At 41.2% G+C, this 16,652-nt stretch overlaps 1 protein-coding gene across 2 annotated transcripts in view; it reads right to left on the reverse strand.

Annotated features, from left to right (window-relative positions):
- Window positions 1–14,424, reverse strand: part of cdin1 (CDAN1 interacting nuclease 1) — a 60,226-nt gene extending 45,802 nt beyond the window's left edge. The window contains exons 1-4 of one of the 2 annotated variants that reach the window (XM_061062497.1): window positions 14,339–14,422; window positions 13,979–14,098; window positions 1,540–1,585; window positions 478–542 (exon numbers count right to left, since the gene is read on the reverse strand). In XM_061062497.1, coding sequence (XP_060918480.1) covers window positions 478–542; window positions 1,540–1,585; window positions 13,979–14,079 — 212 coding nt within the window. In that variant the 5' untranslated portion in view covers window positions 14,080–14,098; window positions 14,339–14,422. Of the gene's footprint in view, window positions 1–477; window positions 543–1,539; window positions 1,586–13,978; window positions 14,099–14,338 lie in introns of both variants that reach the window. The other variant, XM_061062498.1, reaches the window with a different exon arrangement.
- Window positions 14,425–16,652: the final 2,228 nt, after the last annotated feature.

A 16,652-nucleotide genomic window follows, 5' to 3' on the forward strand; every position in this document is an offset into this window, starting at 1 on the left:
CTAATAAGCTAGATAAAGCCTAATTGCAATATGCAAAGAGGCTTTTCACCCTACAGCCTGTTTCTCCTTCTTTCTTTTTTTAATTCATCCCTTTTCATTGAATTACCGATAATCATCCCATCATAAGCCCGTGTAAGGCAAATGTCCAATGGCTGGTTTTATTTATTTATTTTTCTGCTTTCAATTTGACATGGAGAACAGAGCTTGGGCTTAGCAGGTGCAAGTGGAGGTCTGGAATGAATCCTGAGGGTGGTGATTTGTTTGGGGGAGATTATATCTGTCATGGTGGCCCACCTACTCTCCGGGCTGAGGAAGGGACTTTGGCAAGTCAGAGAACGAGGGGAGACAAAGAGAGAACACAGGAGTGGGAGACGGGATAACAACAAATACAGAAAAAAAAAAAAAAAAACAGGGATAGAGATGAGAGGAAGATATACAGAGAGTGTGAGACAGAAGAGTAATAAAGTAATACAGCACCTTTGATAGTGGCTTTCAATAACATCTGGTGCATGGTGTCTGGAGATGGTTCTTTTGGTTCTTTTCTGTCACATAGAGAACACAAATGTCATTATAACAGTTTTTCTTTTATTCATAAAAATGCAATGTATAAAAATGATGTTAATAGTGATAATAATAGAGGTGTTTTATTTAAAAAAAAACAACAATTTGCATTACATTTTCCCGGCTTTTGCTCCCCTTTTTCCTCTATTGTATATAAACAATCGAAGGAATCTTGTCTCGCCGTAATTCAATTTTAATAAGTTTGCTCAGGGTCAAAGTGTGCACAGGCAACCTTGTTCAACCCCCCAGCCCCCCCGCCCCCCCGCCCACACCCTCGCTCAAGCCTTGTATTCATTTCCCCTTTTTTCGATCAAACAATTGCCTTTTTCCACATTCCACTTCCCTGACATATCCATGCAATTCAATTGCCGAAAAAAGGAGGAGGATAGGGGATAAAAGAGGAAGAGCATTGGTTAAAAAACAACTTATTTAAAAACTACTACACACTGAAAAAAAAATGTAATTCCACTGGGACAGGCAGTGTGACTGACACCTGTCAGGGGGATGATAAATGACTCCATTTTCTGCCTGTGCTGCCTTCTGCCACTGGCGGCAGTGGCCATTTATCATCATCCGCTGTCAGCCGTGGAAAGCAGCAGTGACAGTGCGAGTCAGCAAACATTTAGCACACGCAGCCGCACTACACGGGGAAATTATTATTGTCAGAATAATAATGGTTTAGCATAATTTATTACAGGTCCACCAAATAAGCAGGGGCTAGATGTTATTAGACAGATGGATGGGAAGGCTTGGCAGACATCCACCGAGGCTCAGGCAGGCAAGGACCCTCAACATGAACGTGAGGATTGAAGGAGGGGTGGGGGGGGGGGGAGGTATGGTGGTGGTGGTGGTGGTAGTGGTGGGGGGGCATTCTCCAAACCAATCAGAGAGCTGGCAGTTCAATTACAAAGAAATAAAGGGACATTCATCATTCAATTAGGCACCTGTCAGGGCTCACAAAGGAAGAAAACTTCTAACCTGGTACTCCAGGGAGAAGATGCTCAGAAGAGTGGACTGCGAGTGACTGGAACAAATAAAAGAAGGACAAAGTTAATTACCAGAGTGCATTGCACAGAGACAAAGGGAGAGGGGGAGCTTCAAAGCTGGGGCCAGCTGCCCTGTAATCTAAAAGAACATGAAAACAAGTGTGGCAAAGTTGTTCCAGATGAACACCTCTGACAAAGGATTCCTTCCACCATGGCGTGGGGGGTGGGGGGGGGGGGGGGGGGGGAGGAGAGAAAAGGGGAGGATGTGTGTGGTATGAGAAATGAGAAAATTACAGACCGACTTTTTTGCTCTCACTCATTCATACGTACATAATATATTCTTCAACCCCATTTCCCAGAGATAGAGAGTGTAATCTAAATATTTCTTAATGCAAGTGTGTTTTCTGATGTTATTCAAATTACGTCAGGAACAAAACTATACATCACAAATTTGGTACGAGATACATAACCCGCATTGGTGTTTGCATTTCTTTGGTTGGTATATATTTTGAAAAAGGGCTTGACCACTGCGAGATATTTGTTTGTGTGAGCTACAAACACAGATGGGGGGGGGGGAAACTTCTCCTGCCTCACTGTCAGTGCTGGCATATGGGCCGTCCTGGAGCCCTCCCACCGCAACTGATGGGCTTTGAAAATGGAAACTTTCACTGTAGGAAGCTTGGATTCCCAGGAGTCGGTAAATTCCATGTGCTGCCATAAGTTACATTCATCTCCAGCTCCATTCAATGTCAAACACCTGGCAGAGAGGCAAACCTGGAAAACAGTCAGCTCCGAGGGGGGCTCCCAGGCTCCTTCCACACCACAATCCCAACCCCCACCGCATCCTTGGAGTCGAAGATATTTAAAGCGGTGACAGATATTATTCTAATTGGATCATACATGCCTCCACCCTCTGCATATCAAGAAAGAAAACCCACATGTGCAGCACAACCTCGCACCAGTGGACATCCCAATAGGAACTGCTCTGTGCTGTCTCCAGTGGTTTTCTGTCTCCGCCAACTGCTCTGGGTACATTTGATTGTTGGATTTAATGGACCTTTCGCTTCTACTCACCTGAGAGTGGTATGTAAATGCTGAATTATTGAGTCCGCACAGGCCTGTGACATCAATCACCATAAACCATGAAATGACCATGTGACATGTAAACAAAACCACAGAAATCTCAAACATTGATTTCTGTGTGGAGTGTGTGACCATATTTTAATAAAAGCAAGTCAACCGCTGGATTAGTTTAGCAGTTTACGTCAACTTACCCCACCAAAGACGTCATCCCGGGTTCTCCAGATGCCACTTTTAAAAACTGTTTTACTGTTCTCTCTCTGCCTGGGGAACAGCTAATTCTCAACTTTTTAAACTCTATGGGGTTTCGATCCATCGCACGGAAGAGTCTCTTCCACCACAAAGTCACAAGAGTGAAGGAACAGAATGTTTGAAGTGAAGGAGAAGAGGCAGGAACTGTGAAAAAACACTGCCGCCTCAGCATTAATTTACAATGATGCTTGGGGATAAAGGGGCCACTGCAATTAAGTGGGCCATTAAATGGTCAACTGTCAACATGTGGACACTTAAGGGAGGGGGGGGGGAGAAAGTCTTCCACACTTCAACCTTGCACCTGAACATTTCACCAACATTACTGCCTTATTGTTGGCATGGGACCATCACGGTCGCCCTGTAGGAACAGACATCTGTTAGGTTTTAAATGGATTACTCTTCATAATGAGCATGATTACCGCCTAATTGCTAAATCTATACCCTGTTAACTTTAAAGGGACATAAACTGCTCTTAATATCTGGGAAAACATATCTGTCTCTAAAAACATTAAGAACGTTGGGGACTCTTGTTTTTCTTTTTACCTCAGTTTGTTTTTGCCCACATCAAAACTAGACAGAAGCAACAGAAACACAGACAAGTAACTAAATCAAAAAAAGACCTAAAACTGCAAGAGATTTAAAAAATAAAATAAAAGTAGAGAGCGATGTAAAGACATGCGAGAAGGTACCTGGATCCAAACCAAGAGTTGTCTGCGTTTTATAGAGTCGGTCAAGTTTTACACTGCACTCATATTGTATAATGTCTTTTCCCCCATTTAAGCGACATTAATAGTAAGTTATTGCCGGGTTTACATTAATGCATATCCAACCTGTGCTCTCGTGGGGACAGTATGCTTACTTTATGCTAATGTATGGAGCCAAGAGCAGTCTGACAATGGGGATCACATCTGCCTCCTGCACAGTGGCAATACATTTTTACTGCAATACATCTGAGTTAAGCATCATAATACCTGCAGTGGCCGGACTCAGCCCTTTTCAAGAGGTTATAAAATGAATACAGTTATACTGAAAATATTCAGTTTTTGTCTGCTTTGGTACTGCTCTTATGTAATAAAGCGTTTAAATTATTTAGTTGTTTGAATTAGTAATTCTTATTAGACTGTGCTAAGACATCAGTACAACTATCTTAATGTATCCAGTATTCTGTAGAAAAAGAAGACATACTTTATTAATCCTGCAAGGGGAAATTCAATTTTACACTCTGTTGATGAATATGCTTCACACACAGGCTGAAATACATACAAACAGGATCCTATGGACATGCATTAATGGAGAGATGTTAGAGTGAGGGGGCTGCCTACAGCGAGCGCTCCTGGGCTGGTCCTGGTGGGGTCGGTGCCTTGCTCAAGGGCAACTCAGCAGTAATCAGGATGTGAGTTCAGACCTCTCCAGCTACCAGACCAACTTCCAAACTTAGTCCGAACGGGGGACTTGAATCCACGACCCTCCAGTTTCTAACACAAGCCCCTACAGACTGCTGCTCCAATGTACTGCTACCAAAGTAATCACAGTAGCTTAAACTCAAGGATAGGTCTACTACATAAAAAGTTTCTATTTTACTGTACTAAGGTCAAAAAGTTCTATTTACCTTATTTTTTAAGGTTAATTTGAATTATTTATTCAGTAAATTTTACAGTGTAGACTTTATTTTATTTTAGCTTTTGTTGAACTTGACAATTATCTTTCTAGAGTTTATCATGAAAAAAAAAAACAGACTATCACCTTATGGGGAGCCTGGACTCTGTAAACTCATTATATTAAAATAAAAAAATAATAATCTTAATCCTTAATATAATTCTGACAAAGCTTACATTACTGTGCTGCAAAATAAGACTGGGATTTACTCATTTGTGTTCCAAACCAACATTTTTTTTTTTACATGTATTAAAGCAAACCATGAAGATATTTTAAGAATCATTTCAGAAACAGTCTGTGACATCACAGCACATCTTTACTTTGACCTTTATGGGAGCAGAGAAAATAAACCTCCTTCCCTCTTGGATATAATTTAGAAACATGGAGAAACAGAAGGTTGGGAGACAGAAGAGTGGTTAGGGAATCATTCACTCTCAACCTAATTACCCTTCCTTACAACACAAGACAGAGCATTAATATGCACTGGCACCCAAAATAGTAAAGCAGCAGATTAAATTAAAAACAATTAGGGACTTTCACTTTGTCACTGAGCTGGTATGCCTGTCTGGTCAGAGCTTTAGGCTCTATTAAGTCAGGCTATCCACTGGTTATGAATCTGACAAATCCACGTTTGAGTGTTGAATTGCCTTATCTTCTGGTGCATTCAGAGTGGATCAGCGTCTAAGGCGTACCGGCGAAAAAACAGCCGCAAAAAGGCGAGAAAATCCCATCAACCTAATTAATAGGAGATGGGGGAAATTCAAGCTATCAATTATATTAGAAAATCTTTCTATTTACAAATAATTAATTATAAACAATAGCTGTAATTTAGGTAATGAAAGCCACCTGGCTAATGGCATTGGTATCATATGCTGCGACAGTACTTAGCATTTGGTGGATCTGCATGCAGAGAGTGTTGCATGGTGTGACTCTTCAGGGCATGGATCTGGCTAATTGAGGCATAGCACATATTTTTCTAATGGATATGAAGTTATTTAAAAAAAAAGGGGGATGACAAGCATCGAATGATTTACTCTTACAAAGTGCCTGGAAATATTTCATAGCTTTATTACCTTGTTTAATTCCCACCCACACCAACAGTATGTTGCTAGATCTTTGTATTAGATCTTAGGATTTCACTCCAGCAGGATGATTGTTTACAATAATATGTTAAGCATCTACTGCCATGCAGATCAATATTTTATAAAGTGAAAAAAGCAGCTAAGTGAACACTCTGGATATGCAAATGCTGCTAATTGCACATGCTGATAGGCAAAATGCTAACATCTGTTTCTCAGCTAAGCCTACCGTCATCAGCAGCAAAACAAATGTGTACCAAAACAAAAAATTCTTTATGCATTGATGTATAAATGTGATGTATTTTGACAAGCACATAGAAACAAACACAAGTCTCAGTGTGTCATGCAGCTTCAAACAAATACTTGCACAATTGCACACACACGTGTTTGTTGCGTAAATTAGTTCAATTTTTGTTTTTTTTTGCAAAACTGTCTTCTTCCCAGGCAAGCCTTCTTTTCATTGCGATCAATGCAACATCAGTTTTATATGCAATGTGAGAGAATTACAGTGATGTCTTATTATTTATTATAATTTCATGAATGTTTTTGCAGAGACAAATAAGCAGCTTTATATATTTTTAAAAACTGACTCAGTGCACATTCCTCTGCATTTACTGATAGTGACCCCCACCCTCCACCATCTCTCTGTGGAAGGCCATACAATCCTACAAGCCTGTGGGGGACTACGGACTAGAAATGGCTTTAGCAGAAGCACAACAGGACATCTCACTGCCTACTGTTGTCCTAATAGACGGAAAATATGACCCCTGCACAGCCCCCTTCACTTTATTACAATCTTTTACATTTCTGTCTGCTTAGGTTCCCCCGAGATGTCAGAACTGTTATACAACGGTGGCAAAAAAGAGCAGGAGAGATCCCGCCATCACCCCGCTAATTGTGATTCCTCCTGAAAGCTTTGAATCTTCTAACTCTGTGCGTGACAAAACACATTAGAACCATTACGACGCGTTGCCATTGTTATAGTGTAATTATTGTCATTGCTGCTTCCGCAAACTCGCGTGGAGATTGAAAATGAGGTCCGTGCTATCCGTCAAGTGGCGAGCGTCCACTGGTCTGGCAAAGAAACACATTACGCTGACCAATTGCCTACTTCCCCGAAGCGTGGCTGGGGAACTTGTACCATTCTGGGCAATTTGTTTCATTCTTCTTTTTGCAATTGATCCCAGTATGCAGAGAGATCCCGGGGCAAAGGACTCTGCCATGGCTGCCCCGCTGAACTGTGGTGCGCTATGCTGTAGGTTTCCCTCTGTGTGTGTGTGTGTGGCTTTGGGAGCTGAAGGAGAACACTGATGCATTCACAGAGCACGTTAGGAGGTGGAAAAAAATATATATACATATATTAAAAATAAGCCATTTATTGTTGTCCTGATTCGTATGTAACAATTATTGAATCGCTAAAGGCAAATATTGATATTTAAAAAATATAACACAGTGCTCGAAACATCTTTCTGCAAATGTTCAATCACCAAGCCCCTACTTCATGTCTCCTCACAGCTGCAGCAGCGCTTATTGGACATAAATGTGGGTAACATGAACAGAAGTTAATTGGCCAAAGAGGAAGTTGACAGAGGGGAAAAAAGCAGAAGAAGAAAGCGGGATAATGTCAGACCGATGGGTAAGAGGTGAAACTGACACCAGATTCAGGTGAACAAATACATTCATCCTGCAATCTACCTTTTTACAGGTATTTAATATTCTTCGATTAATCCAATATCATGATGATCATTGAATGATCGTCTTGCATTATATCAATGATCACAGACTCCTTAGTGATAATTGTGATGTTATCATTACCGTGGGCCACGGGCCACATGTCACCCATCCTATCCTATCATATCGTATTGCATCATTATGCATCGTATCAAGTGTTATCCACAGTACCACCAGTGACTGGATGTTAAAGACAGATCATTGCTCCGCTTCGTTTTAGGGTCAGCAAACACGATGAAGTCATGAAGAAGAAATGCTGACGTAATCATGACTCCCAACGCTTGGACTCAACAGATTTTTTCCGTTTTTTGTCTTGTCCCTTTAATGGAAGACTTGCCTCTGAAGAAATCATAAACATCTCAACACATGACTCATGATGTTTGAAACACCTTTGTTAATGCATTAACTAATCTATGTAGATACTGTTATGTTCATTACTGATATTTCATACATACATTTATGATGATTTGTGGACCCTTATCTAAAGCGTTACCGCCTCACTTTGACATGACATGTTGAACCTCAGTCTGTGCATTAAGGGGAGGGACCTACAGTCAGCAGACTTCTATCTCTCTCTCTCCTCATATCTATCTCACATTCAGCGATTTTATTTATACATTTAAACAACATTTATATACTTGGGCGGCCCGTCCGAGTACCATCTGTGTATCATACAGTATATTATCATGTGTTACCTTGTGATTCCCACCCTAAAGAGGACAGCTCAATTTGTGTGTATAATTATTTTATCAATTAGTTGCCTCCATAAGACAAAGAAAAAACGATCTTAATTTGTTTAGCCATCCAAAAACTACCATTTTAATCCTTCAACAAAGTGTCCCTAATCACTACACCATACTTGAGCAACAGGCAGCTTACCTCAGTGTTTTTAGCCCAATGAGCCGAAAAGGCTTTACAATCTATAGAGTGTGCTTGGACAACATCCCTAAGATATGAAGAGGAAGTAGTCATTCCGGTGCTTCCTAATCAAGTAATTGATTGCATCTATTATTCATGAACTCCTTAGCCCTGACATGAAGTTGTGAAGTCAGCACAGCTTCTCTTCTTTCTCCAGCTCTCCCCTCTCTGCTTACACTTCATTCATCCCTTCACCCTTCCAGTGCTCATCTAACCGCATGAAGCTGTGGAATTAGTTTGCCAGCCTCGCAGCCTTCAAGAGCTGTACCCTAAAGCCCCAACTGCCAGTTTGTGTTTTGTTCACTACGGGCAGCCTGAAGTGCGATGCGGTGCACCGGGGGCCATCGGGGGGCTGCCCCCACAGGCTCCGCACTAGATCAGTCTCTGGGTAATGTCATTGCCATTTTCCAGGCTAGAGAAAAATCTGCTGAGTTCTACCTTAACAGGAGCTACTGGCAACTCAGTTGATTCCACTGAGATAACATAGTGGAAATCAGTTGAATTTAGAAACACTCCAAGTGTGACATCTAGCCCCAGAAGTGGTTATTAATTATACATATTTAAGACTTATAAAGAGGTCATTATTTACATTTAAAGAGCCAAATCCAGACAATCTGTATTAAAGTTAAGAGAACTGAAAACATTCATTTGATTTTTTACAGGGAACATAATGAGTCACTTTGACTATGACTGTACATTGTTAGATATTTTAATGAAGGCCAGCACATGTTCTGACTACTTGACCATATAATAAGCCATAAACCAAAATGAATCTTATAAAAGCCAACAGTGCTTAAGGGAATCCTGGTCATGGGCAACTGTGAGTCATATAAAGGTAAACTATTTTGATCGATAGATAGGCTTTGCAATGGGTTTCACACCTATGCCATGCATGATGGGATAGCAGAAATAGATAGATTACAAAAATAAACATTATCAGGTTGTTTGATTAACTCACTACAAAAGCAGGGCTGCAGCTAGTGTTTGTCATCAGTGATCATATTTCCAAAATGTGTCAATTAGTTTTTTGGTCTAATACATTTGAAAGATGTGGTTAGGGTTATCCCTAACCCTAAAAAAAAAAAATGTCACACATCCATTTCATAAGACAAGTACGTAGTAGAGCATTTGGCCATTTCCTGAGCTTTCGATCTGCTTCAGCGTTTCTGATTTTGTGTTTGGATTTTGGTTTGCCTTTTGGGGTCTTTATTTTCCACTGAACTGAAAATTGTGTATTGAGAAAATATTTAGAGTTTCCTCTTCGGGCAGTTATTTTTTCTAGACTTTTTTGTGTATGTGTGCTCTCAACCGAGAAGCTGATGTCTATTTGTTTATTCATTTGATGATTCAGAGCTGATGTCATAATGATGATTGGTTGCAGGCTTGTAGCCAATGTCATGCCCATTTTGGCGTACTTTTTATCTGATGAAAGTCTAGTACCGAAACGTTGCCAATAAATGAATAAAAGTCCCAAAATATGTTGTTTTGTCCGAGAAACCAAAGATATTCTGTTTACTGCCAAAAAGGAAGGTAAGAAATCTAAACATTTTTAAAGTATGAGTAGTTAAAAACTTCTAGCTGAAATTTCAAATTTATATCTTAAATTTAACAATAATAAATAATACATTTAATTCATATCAATTAATAATTGTGTTGGCAACAATGTCATAGTCAACAACCTCTTGGTAGTTTGAATATATGTTGCAGCTCTACCGTTAAGTTGAGCTAACTGTAAATAGATTGCCGATTGAATGCCTCGTGCCTGTTACCAAATCCCTAGGTTTTAACCAACGCTTTAAAAAGAAATAGATAAACACTACACCCACAATAAATAATCAATGAGCAGGTCCCTAAGCTTCATCCTGAGCCGAGATATTACCATCAAAAACAAAGTGTCTGCAGCCAAGAAATCACCATATCAATGGCACATGCCACAACAACCCTGTCCCTCGCTTACTCTCCAAAGATCATGCTAGATAAACCCCAAATAACAGAGAAATTAACAAATGCTTGACATTTGCTCAACATCCATTATTCTGACACTTCTTCAGAATTTCAAAGGGCTGAACGCATGCTTAATCAACATTCATATTCCCCGAGCGCGCCCCGGCACCATATTGCAGCCCGCCTCAGTGCTGATGAAAACGGCACATTAGGGCCCGATTCGAAAAACGTTCAGGGACTCCTCACCAGGGAGCTCTGTGCATGTGTGTGCATGTGTGTGTGCGTGTGTGTGTGTGTGTGTGTGTGTGTGTGTAAGTAAGTGTGTGTCTAGAGGGGAGGGATGCTTCACACTTTACTTTTTTAAGCATTTTTAAAACTGAGGCATCTGCCCCCTTTTCTGCACACCCTCCTACATTCATGACTGTGAAAGGCATATGAGTGAGTGAGCTGAATGGCATTTTAAAGAGAGGGGGGGGTGGGGGGGTGGGAGTAATCATTACATCCAAATTCATTCATAATACAGCACAGAAGGACACAGAGGACTCTCACTTTCCCTCCCTCTTTTTCTCGCCCCTCTTACACAGACTCTCTCTGGGGACAAAGGGTGGAAGGACTGGGGTCCCCTCTAGACCCAAGGGAAGCCGGGCAAGGCCTCAGAGAGCAGCCCATCATTTCCAATTCTAATACGTGGCAAGAGAAGGACGTGATGGGACTGATGTCACATTTCCCCCGCAAACTGGCCTGCGATGAGTCCCCCCCCGACCCCTCCCATTGACTAGCCGCGGTCCAGATACAAGGCAGGACAGCACGGCTGGCTAAGAGGAGGGCAAGGAAGAGAGGGCAAGAATGGGGGTTGATATTTGCATGTCCCTCCATTGTGAGTGGGGGTAAAAAGTGACAGCACCGTGTCCAATTCTTTTCCCCCTAGAGCAGCTCGGGCCCGGCGAGAGAGGCCAGGCTGACAGATGACTCCCAACATCTGTGTTATGCAGCCGTTACAGATGAGGGACTCCACATCGCAATCGGTCTCTCTCTGTCTGTCTATGGGACACTCCCCCTCTCCTCCCACTGCTCATACTACAACAGAGAGACTGACAGACCGTCCGTGGAAATTACCTTGAAATGGCCAATAACAATCTTATTGTTCGGAAGTTTAAATTTTCCTCCCTTTAAGTCTATAATCAAAAGCAATGATTACAAATGAGATTTGAACTAAATGAAGCATTCAGAGAGTGAAGAACTATGGCTTTTCCTGTGAATCTGCATCTCAAATGTTCTGTTTGTTTGGAGAAAAAGAAATAGCATCATTAAATCTCTTTACTACTCAATATGTGTTCTGCTGACATTGAAAACTTCGGAGAAACTATAAAAATATTTTTCATGAACTGAATATTGTGATGCATTAAACATTTTGTTTTCCTGCATGACAGACTTTGCATGCACTTTTTTTAATTACAGTATTACTTTTTTAATAGCATAATTTTTGCTCAGGAACATGAATGTAATCAGTTACATTTTGCACGACTTTTGTCATGAATAAAGTCGACAACACATTAGCATGTTACCATCACAATATGATTTTACTTAATGTAAATAACAGATAATACAAATTAGAGTCCATCCCTACATGATATTAGAATGCATTTCTTAAATAATTAAACATTTATTATTCTGGTGGATGTTTGTATTCATAAGTAAGCATAGGAATAAGACACAATATTTTCTATATATGTTAAATGTATAAAGTAACACTGTAATAGTCATGTTGTCTGCAAGAAAACAGGCCATATACTAGTAAACAATCAGCTCCCTCAACTTTGCTTCTTTTGGAAACCCTCGCTGTGTAATATTAAATGATTTTAGATCCAGCTACCTGTCTTTTCTATCTGTCTGACTATCATAACCCAACCAGTCTTTCGCCCAGCCCCTCAGTGAAAGCTTGTCCACAACAAAACCCCTGCCACCCCCACCCGCCCCCCGCCTGCCAGCCCCAGCCTGGCCAATATTTACGCAGTGGCAGGGCTCCCACACAGTCTGAGGGGACAGGAGGGTGTGGGGCGGGGGTGGCTGACTGCCGTGCCTGAGCGCATGCTAAGAGATGATGGATGGCCTAGTCGATATGTTATGTCTTAAGAGCCTGATTTCCTGCCAGTCCAATCACTAACCCTCCAGAGCCCAGCTCAGCTGATTGGACAACCAGAATAATTTCGCAGGCTGTGAAAACACTGCTGCCGCGCCTGTCTGTCAGGCCCAGTGACGAGACTCAGGGATTTTAAAGAGCAAGGGCCTCCCCAAGATTGGTTATGGTGAACGAAATAATAACAATAACCAGCAAGACTAAACAAAAAAGCCAGCACCTCTGGGAGAGAGATCATGTAGAATTATTGGAATGAAAGACCTCAAATGTTTTCTTTTAATTATTACACCCAACACACAGTACTACTTTTTGAAAACTGGAATTTAGTATGTTTGTTAAAGACAGTTTGGATAAAGAAACCAAAGGGAGAAAGGAAACTCAAAATAAACACGAGAAGGACCTCCTGGTGGTGGTTGCCCAAACATACAGGATATTGGATGAACTTTATACGCATGACATATTCTGTAAAAAGCTGATGCCGAGAACAAAGGCAAGCTCAAGCTTTGCCGTGTTCTCTTTGGGGACCTGATACCTTCTTCTAGATTGGTGATTAGGGCACAATGGAAGTAGGAAGCTCCAAATGCATACGACTTTGTAAGTGACCTCGACGGGATCAGCCGTGGTGTCCCGGTGGCCTTCGGGGATTACACGTGTTACGTTCAATAAAGTGAGGGCCCTCAGTGTCAAGGAGAAAGGCAAACACAACCATTAACCTCTCGCTTCGATTCCTGGATGTGCACCCTCCCGCTGCATGGCAAAACATTGGCTAACGCTGTGCTTGGTGGAAGCATTTACAGAATACCGCGTGGAGTTAATTAGTGGTCATAAAATGTGGATTAAATTTGGATTTAAATAATAAATAAATTAGGATAAAAAAAAGAACCACAAGGATAAATAGTGCTGCAAGCGGGGCGGTATATTCCATCACATAATTTACAACAAATGCATACATACGTGTCGTGGCGATATCTATAGTCTATAAATAACAAAAATTCCAAACAAATTATAAACTTAACACAAACTCATAATAAAGTCACTGAGGCACCTAGAGGGCGAATCTCACGCAGGATATATTAATAAGTGTCCAGATGATGCTTGAAGGTTTTAGGGCGGTTTATTTTACCCAGAGACATCAAGCAGGCAACAAACAACAAAAAAACGCTGCTGTCTCTCTTGCCCTGTCATCCTGCCATTGCGTCCTGGCTTCCTGGTTAAAAAAAAAAACATTAACCCATTAGGTGCCTACCTGAGTCTCACCTGGCTACCTGGCTATATAGACACACCCATGTACGACAGACTCCACCCTTTATGCCCCAAGTAGCAAACATAAACGAATGGAAATAACTCGTAAACAATAATAATCAACATAATCTAATATTCAAATGTATCCCCAAAAATAAGAATATAGACTTTCACTTAATTTAGGAACAGTGAATAGCTGTAATAATGTGCATTTTGTATTTCAGGCTTTAAACAACGACTAACAATTTACAAGAAAATAAAAGGATACTCATGCAGAGGAATTATGCAATTTCATCATCATTCCATACATGAACACACACACACACACACACTACAACCGCGCATGTGCGGAAGCAGAGATCAATTGTAGTCCTTTATGTCTAATCACTTACTTTGTAAATCTGTCCTTCAGCAGCTTCATACACTGACGGGTTGGTCTTAGTTGCTCTGTCCATCTTGCTATCTCTTTATATTCAGCTCGGGGTATTTTCATCGTCCTTTTCTTTTACCTGCTGTGTCAGAGAGTGAGCATGTTAAACAACGGACACTCTCAGGTGACTGGCAGCTTGTCAAAAAAAAAAACACCTGTACCTGCACTGCTATCCATACGTAGCTTTAAGTTATCGCTTCACACTTTGCAGAATAACACGTGTTTTTCTTACCCTTGAAGGATTATCGAGTGACTAATGCATGCAAACATTCTCAATTATGTGTTCAGAACGATAAATATCATGTCAAATGTGTTTGTTTACCTTTTATTCCTGCTGCCTGTGGTTAGTTCCCGTTAGCCGCTTCCCGCTAGGAAGTTGAAGAAGTGACTTTAGTGTGAGCGGTGCGCCGATTGGTCGATTCAACCTGGAGCGCTGAGTATGCAAGCAGGTGATTGGCTACATCGCAGTACAGAGGCGGTGTCAAGCGTGGACATGCTGCCGCTGCTCAGTCACTCCCTGCATCTCAGAAGCGTCACAGGATTGTCGTCAAATGAAAGCGATACAGAGGCAGGTATTTTGACTTTTAAATACATAAGCTCTCTCATAAGCCACGTAGCCTACCCTAAAGTCCAATACACTCCGACAGCGTATGTTACAGCTGAAGTAAAATGGACGGAGAAATGCACAAAAGCACAGAGAGTAGAGGGAGGAATGTGTATGTTTATGAATACAGCCTTCCACAATTTCTGAAAATAATATCACATTGTTTGACAACAGCTTTCCGTTTTCTTGCACTGATGGTGCAGGTTAATAATAAATAATTAAACAATTTTTTAATAATACATTTGCAAAAACAGTTTTTACCACTGGTTTTCCTTTGAATTTAGTCACCCAGGCTGCTTTAAATTCAAGAATAAGTATTTAGCTTTTACTTAAATTTAAACTTCACTTTTAAAACATATATATGCTATTATGACTACCATAGATAAATATGACATTTTAAACTGCTCTTAAAACTGACTCAGTCATAAGTAACACAATTCCAGACAGGAACTCCACGGCCCTGAGAGAATACTGGTCCAGGCTTTTCTTAATGATTTCCTACAACCTACAGGAATCTGGAGGGGCCATCTGCAGCTGGTGGTGCCCCCAGAATCATCAACACCTTTTACATCACCAGTGAAGGTAGTGCTTTAAATGCCTCTGGCAAATTATGTAAATTGGACCAAGGATGATGATGATGTACTGTAAAGAAGACTCAGAAGGTTTGTTAAACATTACAAATATGATGTTAAGCAATAAGAATGTTTGCTCTGACGGCTATTTGTTTGCATAAACTAGTTGGATTCCAGTAGAATTTAAATGCAGAATGGTTTTTGAGTGAAAATATTTGAAGGTTGATTATTTAGTTCCCCCCCCCCCCCCCCCCCCGTGAGCTAAATGATTGCTTCAGCCCAGTGTTGATTATAGGAAACACTATGATAGGACTAAAATCTTTAAGACCTAATTTGTCAAATACATCCCTTGAGATCTATATAATTTTACAATGGCGTTGTTGTGTAATTAGTCTCTGAACAGCGCTAAACCTTAACCCTAATAGATTTTCTCTTAAACCTTCCCTCTTTACAGACATATGGAGAGAAGACTCTGCGTCGTTTTATGGTGAGTGTTGCAGTCCTATGTTTGTGTGTGTGTTTTATATTTTGAAAAAATGATAAAAAAAAAAAATTCAAATAATTAGCCTTAAAGTGTGCAAACATCTCTGGCTCTGTTGTGTGCCTGTGACAAAATAACTCTGCGGGTCCATTCTTTTGACAAACACATTGCTTGTGTCCTCTGTTGTGGATGAACAATGCACTGCCGAATACAGACAGGCTCTATCTGACCTGTGGTGCATCAGAAAATAGAGCTCATTGTTGTTGGGCAGTGTAGTATGATGTCTGAGATGAGCTGAGGTCTCGGGCTGTGTGTTCACCGGCACAGTCTCTGGCTCTGAAAGGGCTCAGTGCTCTGTGGTGGCTACAAAAGGGAGCTGTGTAGTGGGATTGGTATGGCCAGATAAGATCGGGGCCTCTGAGGAAGTCTGGTCTGATTGCTACAAAGGGCTGAGGTCAGGGGCAGGAGGAGCAGTTTACTCATCTAGGTATCAGAAGATCAGGCGGGGTTTTGCTGGGGAGCCGCGTGTGTAATAGGTATAAAAGGATCAGTGTAATGTGATGGTATAAAAAGATAAAAATCCGAGGAGGGGTTGGAAGGCGGTGCACTGTAATGGCCCCAAAATCGAGGGGATTAGAGAATTTGTTATGTGTGTAGGTGTCTCCGCTTTCTTTTTTTTTTTTTTACTCATGTGCTTGTGTGCATCTTTGATGGCTGTGAAAAAGAGACGGGGATTGAGAGCGGGAGAAGAGGATGCAGGGGGATACTCGAGTGTTTTGAAGGCTACATGTAAACAGGGCAGTGGTACACACGGTGCCGTTAACCAGCTGTGAAGCCTGCTCACAGTGGGGGATGAATTTACAAAAGGATGTCTCCCTCTGATATCCAGGAGATGCCGCACTGATCTCTGCTCCACTGCTCTCGGCACACCATTGTAGTGCTAAGCACCGTTCCACTAATGGCACTTATATTCCGTAAT

This window comes from Labrus mixtus, chromosome 18 (assembly GCF_963584025.1).
Source record: "Labrus mixtus chromosome 18, fLabMix1.1, whole genome shotgun sequence".
Classification (NCBI taxonomy): domain Eukaryota; kingdom Metazoa; phylum Chordata; class Actinopteri; order Labriformes; family Labridae; genus Labrus; species Labrus mixtus.